This window comes from Apodemus sylvaticus, chromosome 19 (assembly GCF_947179515.1).
Source record: "Apodemus sylvaticus chromosome 19, mApoSyl1.1, whole genome shotgun sequence".
Lineage (NCBI taxonomy): Eukaryota > Metazoa > Chordata > Mammalia > Rodentia > Muridae > Apodemus > Apodemus sylvaticus.
In genome coordinates this window covers 583,275-592,906 of record NC_067490.1, presented here as the reverse complement: position 1 = coordinate 592,906, position 9,632 = coordinate 583,275, and the positions used below count along the sequence as shown (strand labels likewise).

Here is a 9,632-nt window from a genome sequence, read left to right as displayed (position 1 = left end):
ACACTGACTCCAAGAAATCTTGCTTGGAAGCCCAGTGGGATGGGAGGGCTTTAGAGCTTGCAGATAAGAAAAACTCAGGGGCTTCCACTCTTGATATCCAAAAGGTTTCTCACCAGAGCTCATCTCACTGCGGTATTGAACTCCCTAGCTGAAGACAACCTTGAATTCCTTCCAGAGTCCCTGTCTGTCATGAAGACTGGGTTTACAAATGTGTGCCCCCAAGTAGAACCTTAACCCTTTCTAACTTCCAGATGTGATAATTATTGGCAGACCTAACCCATAAAAGTTATCCATGGAGTCTGCCAGAGAACCTGGGGTTTTTTCCCCAGCACTCATGTGGCAATTAATAGGACCAGTAACACCAGATCCAGAGTGTCAGATACCCACTTTCAGCTGCTGTTGCCACCAGGCACTCACGAGGTGCATAAACATAAATATAAGCAAAACATCAGTACACATAAAACAAAAAAAAAATTTTGTTTGTTTTAGAGAACATACTGATCCTGGAATATTAGAAGTGTTCTAGTAAACGTGATATTAAGTACTCAGTGTAGAACAGAGGTCAAAGCCAAGCCCAGGTTCCAGGTTTAACCCGGCATTGGAGAGTCCTCCCACTTCTTCTGAGGTTTCACTTCTCGGTCACTCAAACTTAGTCGAGTACTTTTGCATGGATACTGATGACGTTTCCCCAGTTCTCATTGTAATTGGGTGGTGGGGAACTTGAGCCTCTAATCAGGGCTACCATGGGAAGGGTGGGGTCCTCAAGCAAAGGTGCTCTCCTGCAGATGGTGGTGGTCGCTCTGGCTTTTACCCAAACGGGTGCTGGTGAGTTCAGGGGTCGGGAAGGAAATAACCTCTGAGGGGAGGAGCAAGGGCGTCGGGACCAGACTCTCCGGATCCCTTCTCCACCCGGTCCTGAGCTCCGCGCCCTGCCCCACCCCCAACCCGCTGCTTGCGCACTGGCCCGGGGTTATCAGAGAAGAGTTCTGATGCAACCCTGCGCCTCCCCCAGGCCCACATTCACTGCGCTATTTCCACACTGCTCTGTCACGGCCTGGCCGTGGGGAGCCCCAGTATATCTCTGTGGGCTACGTGGACGATGTGCAGTTTCAGCGCTGTGATAGCATTGAAGAGACTCCACGGATGGAGCCACGTGCACCTTGGATGGAGAAGGAAGGACCAGAATATTGGAAGGAGCTGAAACTCAAGGTCAAGAACATTGCACAAAGGGCCAGAGTAAACCTTCGAACCCTCCTCCGCTTCTACAATCAGAGTGGAGACGGTGAGTGACCCCAGGCCTGGGTCAGACTCCTTCCTATATGTCTTCTTACTGCCAAGCCAGAGTAACCCTGGGTGCCAGGTTAGAAGTTTGGAGCTGGGCTTTAGAGCCCTCATAAACTTTTAACCTGTTTCACTTTCAGTTTAGGTCCAAATCCTGCAGTTGGGCAGAGTGGGGTGGGGTGGCTCAGGCTGACACCCTGGTTCCGGCTAGGCTCTCACATCCTGCAGTGGATGGTTTCCTGTGAGGTGGGGCCAGACATGCGCCTTCGTGGAGCACACTACCAGGCTGCATATGATGGCTCGGATTACATTTCCTTGAACGAAGACTTGAACTCCTGGACTGCATCGGACATGGTGGCTCAGATCACCAAGAACAAGTTCGAGTCAGATGGCACAGCGGAGTACTTCAGGGCCTATGTGGATGGAGAGTGCCTGGAGCTGCTCCACAGATTCCTGCAGAATGGAAAGGAGACTCTTCTGCGCGCAGGTATGAGGCACAACTAGGAACCACTTTTAGTAAGCTATCTCCTCAACCATACACGTGAGGTCCTTGTTGTCTGGGGAGGGAGGAAAGACAGGATCAGCTGCAATACTGCATAAGGAGAAGGAAGATGTTGATCCAACATCAGAGAGCTACTGTCCCCAGGGCGGACCCTACTTTCAGAACAGTTGAGTCTGCCCCAGGATGGAAGGAGAAAACATCCCCAGATAAACGACCACGCCCTTCCGTTCAGTCTGCAGCTCATTGTGAACCATGGCCTCTTTCATGCTTGGCTGCCCTCCCCCAGTATCTTTGGAGGTTACAGTCCACTGATGCTGAGTCTCTCAGCTCAACCTAGTCAGGACCAGAGATGGTAAATCTGAAGACTCCTACTTGATTCTATCTTAGGGTTTCTATTCCTACAAAGAAACACCATGACCAAAAGCAAGTTGTGGAAGAAGGGGTTTATTTGGTTTACCCTTCCAGCACTGTTTGTCATTGAAGGAAGTTAGGATAGAAAGTCAAACAACTTATCTGCAGGGCATGGAGGAGTGCTGCTTTCTGGCTTGCACCCTATGGCTTGCTCAGCTTGCTTTCTTGGAGAACCCAGGACCACCAGCTCAGGGATAGCACCTTTTGCAATGAGTTGGGCCCTGCAGCATCAATCACCAAGTAAGAAAATGACCTACAGGCTTGTCTAAAGCCTGATCTTTTGGAGTCATTTTGTTAACGGAGGTTCCCGCCTCTCATATAACTTTAGCTTGTGTCAAGTTGACATAAAAGAACTATCAGGTACACTAACCCTGATTTTTAGAACATTCCAAGGAATGGATCATGCTAGGTACCTGGATCTACGTTCCTGTATGGTGCTTGCATCCCTCCTTTACCCTAATTTTGTCCATCCCAAGGATGCTCATGTGTTCTTCAATGATGGAGTTTTCCTTCTCCAAAAAGAACGCAAAATGCTTGAATTTTCCGACTCTTCCCCACCTAGATCCCCCAAAGGCACATGTGGCCCATCACCCTGGACCTGAAGGTGATGTCACCCTGAGGTGCTGGGCCCTGGGCTTCTACCCTGCTGACATCACCATGACCTGGCAGCGGGATGGAGAGGATCTGACTCAGGACATGGAGCTTGTGGAGACGAGGCCTTCAGGGGATGGAACCTTCCAGAAGTGGGCATCTGTGGTGGTGCCTTCTGGAGAGGAGCAGAGATACACATGCTATGTGTACCATGAGGGGCTGTCTGAGCCCCTTGCCCTGAAATGGGGTAAGGACAGATATGGGTAACAGAATCAAGGAAAGAAGGAGCCCAGATCAAGATCAGGACTGGGAACTGGGGATCAGGACCCACACCCTCCACTCCTTTCCTAGGAAGATCTTCTCAGTCCTCTGTCATCATCATGGCCATCATTGCTAGTCTGGTTCTCCTGGGAGGTGTGTTCATTACTGTTGTGGTATGGAAGAGGAGGGGTGCAGGTAAGCAAAAGGGTTGACTGAGTTCTCTTCCTCGCCTGTGGACTCCAGGTCTTAGATGGAATTGTCCCTGCCTCTTCTTTGGGAAGACCTTTGGTCTACCATCTCAAATGACACAGTGGTTTATTTTATTTTATTATTGTAATTTAATGTCTATCTATGAGTGTATGGTGTAGGTGCTTGTGTGTATAATGTAGCTATGTGTTCAGTCATGTATATATGTGTGTATATATTTATGTATATGTGTACACGTGTATGTATGTTTGTGTTTCATTGTGTATATGTGTGTGTTTATGTATATATGTATGTGTAAACCAGAGGTCAGTACTGTTTTTTTCCTCCATCCTTTCCATCTATTTTTGAGATAGGAGCTTACTAATTTGGTTGGAACAGCTAGCCAGTAAACTCCAGGGATTCTCTTATTTCTGTTTCCCTAGAACTGAGATTATAGATGTGAAACAACCACATGCAGATAGACTCAATATACACAGTTTAAAGACTTTACATCTGAATCCTAAGTAACTAAATCTTAAGAGATCAAATTTCCAAAATTACAATTCTGGGAAAATATTTTTTTTTTTGATTCATGTAAAGACCTTTAGTTACAGTTTGAAGAGGTGTTTACTTAAGATGCATAAAGTATCACAGAAGACACTTTATTCAAGTTTGCATGCACAAGCACTTGAATACATTAATGAAAGTCACACTGATATAGTGTTGTGAACAATATAAACTAGGAAGAAGTATCACAAACAAATGCTCACCTTGCCTGAGTCTCTGCTAACAATCTTCTGTGCATGGGAAGATTGGAACATTGGAAAGAAAAGCCATAATCAGAGTCCCTGCTGAGAACAGATCCTCCAAAAGGCTTTATTACACTTCCTTCATACCTCATATGTTTTACATCCTTCCCTGAGTCTGCAGTCCTAATTCTAGTAGCTTCCCTTGGGCTAGGATTAAGGCTTTTCATAGATTTTCATGACCCTGCTGCTTCTCTGGATCTTACTAACTGGGTTCTTTCTGCAGGGGAAAGATGAATCAGTTATACTCAGACTGCCAGTAAGTATGGTGGGATATGGTCCCTGATAAGGGGTAGAGTGGACAGGAGCCTATAGGGGAACACAGCCAGCTCATCTTGTGAAGTCTGATAAAGTCTCATTTATTCTGCTACAGGTGGGAACAGTAATTAAGGTTCTGATACTTCTCTCACCATTTAGAAAGGTAAGATCCTGCATGACCTAACCTGTAGCATGTGGTGGAACAGAGGATAGACTCCTGGGTTATGGACTCTAAGCACTGGGACATTTTGAGTTGAGTTCTTTAGAGTATCACCACTCCCAGGGAACAGTCTGAAGTTCTTCTGTTTTCTTCCACAATATGAAAGCACTGCTTTGTGTGGGACTGAGTCTTATAGGATGTGTTCGGATCTCTCTTTCTCTACTATGAATCCAAGTCTCTAAATTTCTCTTTCTGCAGTTGGCATCTCATGCTGTCTCCTGTCAGCACAGCGTGACGAAGTGAGCAGCCCAGGCCAACCCTGAGGACTGAGTCTCTTCCCCATACCTGTGTCTCCTCCCTGTCTCACCTGTACCACTGGGAGATCTGGGACTTCTTCATCCCTTGTGGAACTTTAGGTTCCTATGAACAGCTTCTTCCTTATTGAAAAATAAGGATATAGATGTAGCTATATATATATATATATATATATATATATATATATATATATATATATATATATATTTACCTTCAGGATATAAACTTGCTTCACATTGTTAAGAGTGGAAGACTTGTAAATATGAAAGGAAATAAAGCATGGAAACTCACAAACCCCATGTGTGTAATGTGTTCACTCTTTTGTGGATGGTTCAGAAGGCTGGAGAGTATGGCTGTTATTTGACAGTCCTGTATTGCACTGGCTAGTTTTCTGTGTCAACTTGACACAGGCTGGAGTTATCACAGAGAAATGAGCTTTAGTTGGGGAAGTGCCTCCATGAGATCCAGCTGTGGGGCATTTTCTCAATTAGTGATCAAGTGGGGAGGGCCCCTTGTGGGTGGTACCACCTTTGGGCTGGCGCTCTTGGGTTCTATAAGAGAGCAAGCTGAGCAAGCCAGGGGAAGCAAGCCAATAAGAAACATCCCTCCATGGCCTCTGCATCAGTTCCTGCTTCCTGACCTGCTTGAGTTCCAGTCCTGACTTCCTTTAGTGATGAACTGCAATGTGGCAGTGTAAGCTCAATAAACCCTTTCCTCCTCAACTTGCTTCTTGGTCATGATGTTTGTGCAGGAATAGAAACCCCAACTAAGACATGTATCTTCCTTGGGCTTGGATGTAGTCATCTCCTTTACCCTCAATCTTCAGGGGAGGAAATGGATTTGGATCATGAATCCATGTGAGTTATATGTAATGTCCTGAGCACTGATGAAAACAACCTAGGGATGACTAAGATGAGAAAGGAACGAGGACTGAGCTCTGAGGACTAACAGTTTTATATTAGCAGTTATCTGAAATACTGTGCTAGGTTAAATTTTATTTTGTATTGATTTAGTTTTTTACCTTCATAATTTTAATGCTTCAGGATTTCAAGTATGTAATTTGCTTTTTAGTTTTGATTTTACTTGGGGTTACAAATAAGATTGCCTCAAGTGTCAGTAGAGACTTTGGACTTGGGTATGTTAAACTATGTCAATAGTGATAGACTATGGAGACTTTTGTTATCAGGCTAAATGCATTTTGTATTATGATATGGGCACAAGGCTATGGGCTCCATGGAGTGGAATGTGGTAGTTTGAATAAAAATGGCTCCACAAAAGCTCAAATATTTTAATATTTGTCCCAAGATAGTAGAACTTGGTAGTGGTTTTCACCTATATAACAAATTGAACTGGGCCAAATTAAAGTATAAATGAAGGTTCATTGGGACCAGCTTTCAGGTGGGTTCCCTGCATTCTCAGGAGGAATTCAGTGAAGTCTCATAGCTGGGCCTGGGTTAGGGTCTTTTTGTAGGGGAGGGGAGTGAGGAGGTGACATTATGGCAAGGGACTGAGGGTAATTGCCTTATTAGGTGAGATTTTAGGCCCCTATAAGATGGTCCAGTTGAGTACTTTGGAATCCAGAACTAGGAGCTGGCTTTGTCCAGTGTTTTATGAAGGCTTTTGCAAGCATGGGCTCCTCGTCAGAAGAGATGGAGGGGGCCTCTTGGCCCATAGCATCTTGGCCTTGTTCCCCAAACCCTGGAGTATCAGAACTATACAAGAAGGATTCAGATAGTAGGCCTTGTCCAGGTTGTGACATTACATACATTTAATCCCAGCACTCAGGAGGCAGAGGCAGGCAGATCTCCCAGTTCAAGGTCAGCCTGGTCTAGAGAGCCAGTTCCAAGATAGCTAGGCTACACAGAGAAGTCCTGTCTTAGAAAGAAGATGAAGGAGGAGAAGGAGAAGGTGGAAGAGTCCAGAGGCTTTTGAAGTAAAAATGGCTATGAGACAGTGATTATGAGATCCCAGCAAAATTTTCAGTTCACTTTTAGTAGCTGGTAATGGTTTTGGAAGGTGACAGTTTGTGGTTGATGAATAAATCTAGTAGGCATTTGAAGAATGTTGCAAGTTACACATGACAGAAGTATGATTGACTATACAGATTGTGGAGTTAGAATTATATGATACAAGTACTGGATAGAATTGTATTTAAAGGTTTTGAAATATCAGAATTATGAACTTGGTTAAACAAGAAGTTTATACAAGGAAAAAGTTTGAGGAAGGATGAGAGCTAAAGAAGCAGTAATTATTTTTTAAGGAAGAGGATGTGGGTCTGGAGAGATGGCTCAGCAGTTAAGTACACTGACTGTTCTAGAGGAGCCAGTTTTGATTGTCCACACCCATGTAGCAGCTCACAACCCTCTGTAACTTCAGTTTCAGGGAGAGGATGGAAGCCCTCTTATAGTCCACAAAGCACTAGGCCTGAATGAACATGGATACAGACATAGAGGTAGGCATAAAAGGAGAAGGAGAGGAGAAGGAGGAGGAAGAGGAGAAGGAGAAGGAGGAGAAGGAGAAGGAGAAGGAGAAGGAGAAGGAGAAGGAGAAGGAGAAGGAGAAGGAGAAGGAGAAGGAGAAACAGAGAAAGAAAGAAAAATATAACCAACCCTCATATAAATTACTATCAAGCAGAAAAGTGAATGACTCCATGGAAATGTCTCCACAGAAAATCTAATTCACGAGTCTGTGCCTCTTGTATTAGCTGATGTCCCTCCCATTTATCTATTCACTATGATCTATTCCTCCATTATCACAAGGAACATGCTCCTTGTAATGGTAGTAGATGGTTCTCAGAGGCTTCACACACCCACATATTTCTTTCTGGTGAGCCAGGCCTTCCAGGCTCATGTCCACAGTGGTGACCAAAATGCTGGAGGGTTTCCTGTTGGAAACACCATTCCTGTGACTTGTAGTGAGAACTTTGGTGATTTTCAAAAATACAGAAATGTTATAGTAAAATGTTTTTGTTTTCATCCAAGATGTTGATTATGAGACTGCTTTAGATTGTCCACAGCAGGTAATTACGATTTGCCTTGTGCTCTGGCAGGGGCATGATTTTGCCAGATGTACTTAGTTTCTGCAAGTGTATGGGATTTGGAATTCTGGGGATTCTTGAGAGGGTATATAAGTGGGAGAGCCCTGTGAGCTGCTATAGCTACCCCTCCTGCTACTGCTACTGGTTGCTGATTGCTCTTGTAGTTTGTTGAAATTTGTCAAGTGGTCCTGCACAAAGAGACAAGAACTTTGATATCCTCACAGTGAAGATCAAACGTGCTAAGAGAAACTTGAATCAGCAGGAAGTAGTCTAACAATATGGGCACTTCCTTTCCCCCTCTTTCTCTCCTATCTATTGTTACAGGGTTGGAAGGCATAAGGGAATAGAAAGGCAGTAGAAAAAGGAAAACATAAAGCAGCCAAAAGTCTCGCTACGCTGGATGGGTGCTTGCTCCACTTCTTCACCTTCAGCTCTCTAGATACAGATGAGTATTTCCTGCTGGCTGTCATGGCATATGATCACTGTCTAGCAATCTGTCTCTTCCTATAATACCCACTTCTGATGGTGCCTCAAGGGTGCCTGGGGTTAGTGTTTACAATCTTGCTGTCTGGCTTTATGGCAGATGGATTAGTTGTTGCTATGATGGCCCAGCTGAGGTTCTGTGGCCCCAACCTAGTGGATTACTTTTCTTACCTTTGATGGTCCTGGCTTACTTAGATACCTGAGTGGCCCAGATGACTACATTTGTTCTCTTGTTATCTTCCTGACTGTCCCCTTTGGCTGATTCTGATCTCCTGTGCTCAGATTGTGGTTACTGTGCTGAGAATTCCCTCTGGGGCTAGAAGGACCAAGGCCTTAACCATATGTTCCTCTCTCCTGGCCGTGGTGTCTACTTTCTGTGTAACAGTCATGGTCTTGTACACTGCGCCCTCTGCTGACCATTCCTAGATCCTCTCCAAGCTCATTGCCCTTCTCTACACAGTGGTCACCCCCATCTTCAACCCTGGAATCTATATCTTGAGGAACTGGGAGGTGCAGCAGGCACCAAGATGGCTTCTCTACTGCAAACCAACTGAAATGTGACCTAAGAAGGAGGGCAGTGAAGATTTTCTATTGGACTTTCAGTGTCTTGATTGAAAAGTCTCCCGCAATGGGCTGGAGATGAGTATCTATGTTCTTTCTCAGATTCCCCTTTAGCTCTTAAGAACGATGCCCAGGGGTAAGATAATAGTAAAAAAAAAATCAGTTATTAGTTTAAAAGATTATATAAATTACCGTGAATTGTTTACTGCATACAACATAAATAGTACTCTGAGATGATCATCACACTATAAATACATTAGTTGAAATTCTGTAGCCTGTTGTTGTATATAGCACTGGTGCTAATAACTAATAGAAACAAGACACCAATACAAACATAAATCTAGAACAATGTTCATCTTTATTAATGTAGTGTGACATTAGAGGAATTCTTTCTTATTGTGTGTATTTGGTTTGAGTATGCAAACTTGATGGTCAAACTTGCAATTTGCCTTCCCACAAAATGATGTTCTATAAATAACTCTACACACACACATACACATACATATACACACACAATGTCAACAACAACACATTACTTTAAAAGGAAATATATAGCCGGATGGTGGTGGTGCACGCCTGTAATCCCAGCACTCTGGGAGGCAGAGACAGGCGGATTTCTGAGTTCGAGGCCAGCCTGGTCTACAGAGTGAGTTCCAGGACAGCCAGAGATATACAGAGAAACCCTGTCTCAAAAATAAAAACCAAATCCAAAAAAAGGAAATATATACTCTCCATTAAAAGATAGAATAAAATTAAATTCTTTCTTATCCTACTCCTATA

General features: G+C 44.1%; 1 protein-coding gene and 1 pseudogene across 2 annotated transcripts; both read left to right on the top strand.

The window, feature by feature from the left end:
- Nucleotides 1-707: 707 nt before the first annotated feature.
- LOC127669764 (saoe class I histocompatibility antigen, A alpha chain-like) lies at nucleotides 708-4,866 on the top strand. 2 transcript variants are annotated; one of them, XR_007974419.1, is made up of 8 exons: nucleotides 708-825; nucleotides 1,013-1,282; nucleotides 1,493-1,768; nucleotides 2,757-3,032; nucleotides 3,137-3,241; nucleotides 4,265-4,297; nucleotides 4,412-4,459; nucleotides 4,715-4,866. XR_007974419.1 is itself a non-coding variant. In XM_052163971.1 (7 exons), the coding sequence occupies exons 1-6, from the start codon at nucleotides 744-746 to the stop codon at nucleotides 4,426-4,428; spliced, it is 1,026 nt and encodes a 341-aa protein (XP_052019931.1). In that variant the 5' UTR covers nucleotides 708-743; the 3' UTR covers nucleotides 4,429-4,459; nucleotides 4,715-4,866. The 2 variants fall into 2 exon arrangements, 1 of the variants encoding a protein (XP_052019931.1); XM_052163971.1 differs by lacking the exon at nucleotides 4,265-4,297.
- A 2,638-nt stretch (nucleotides 4,867-7,504) lies between these two features.
- LOC127669786 (olfactory receptor 11A1-like) lies at nucleotides 7,505-8,854 on the top strand (annotated as a pseudogene).
- The last annotated feature ends 778 nt before the right edge of the window (nucleotides 8,855-9,632 follow it).

Excerpts from the sequence above, each read along its gene's own strand:
- LOC127669764 (XM_052163971.1), top strand. The coding sequence starts at position 744 with ATGGGAAGGGTGGGGTCCTCAAGCAAAGGTGCTCTCCTGCAGATGGTG. Across the intron at positions 1,769-2,756 it reads GGAGACTCTTCTGCGCGCAG|ATCCCCCAAAGGCACATGTG; the intron begins GTATGAGGCACA and ends TTCCCCACCTAG. Across the intron at positions 3,033-3,136 it reads GCCCCTTGCCCTGAAATGGG|GAAGATCTTCTCAGTCCTCT; the intron begins GTAAGGACAGAT and ends CTCCTTTCCTAG.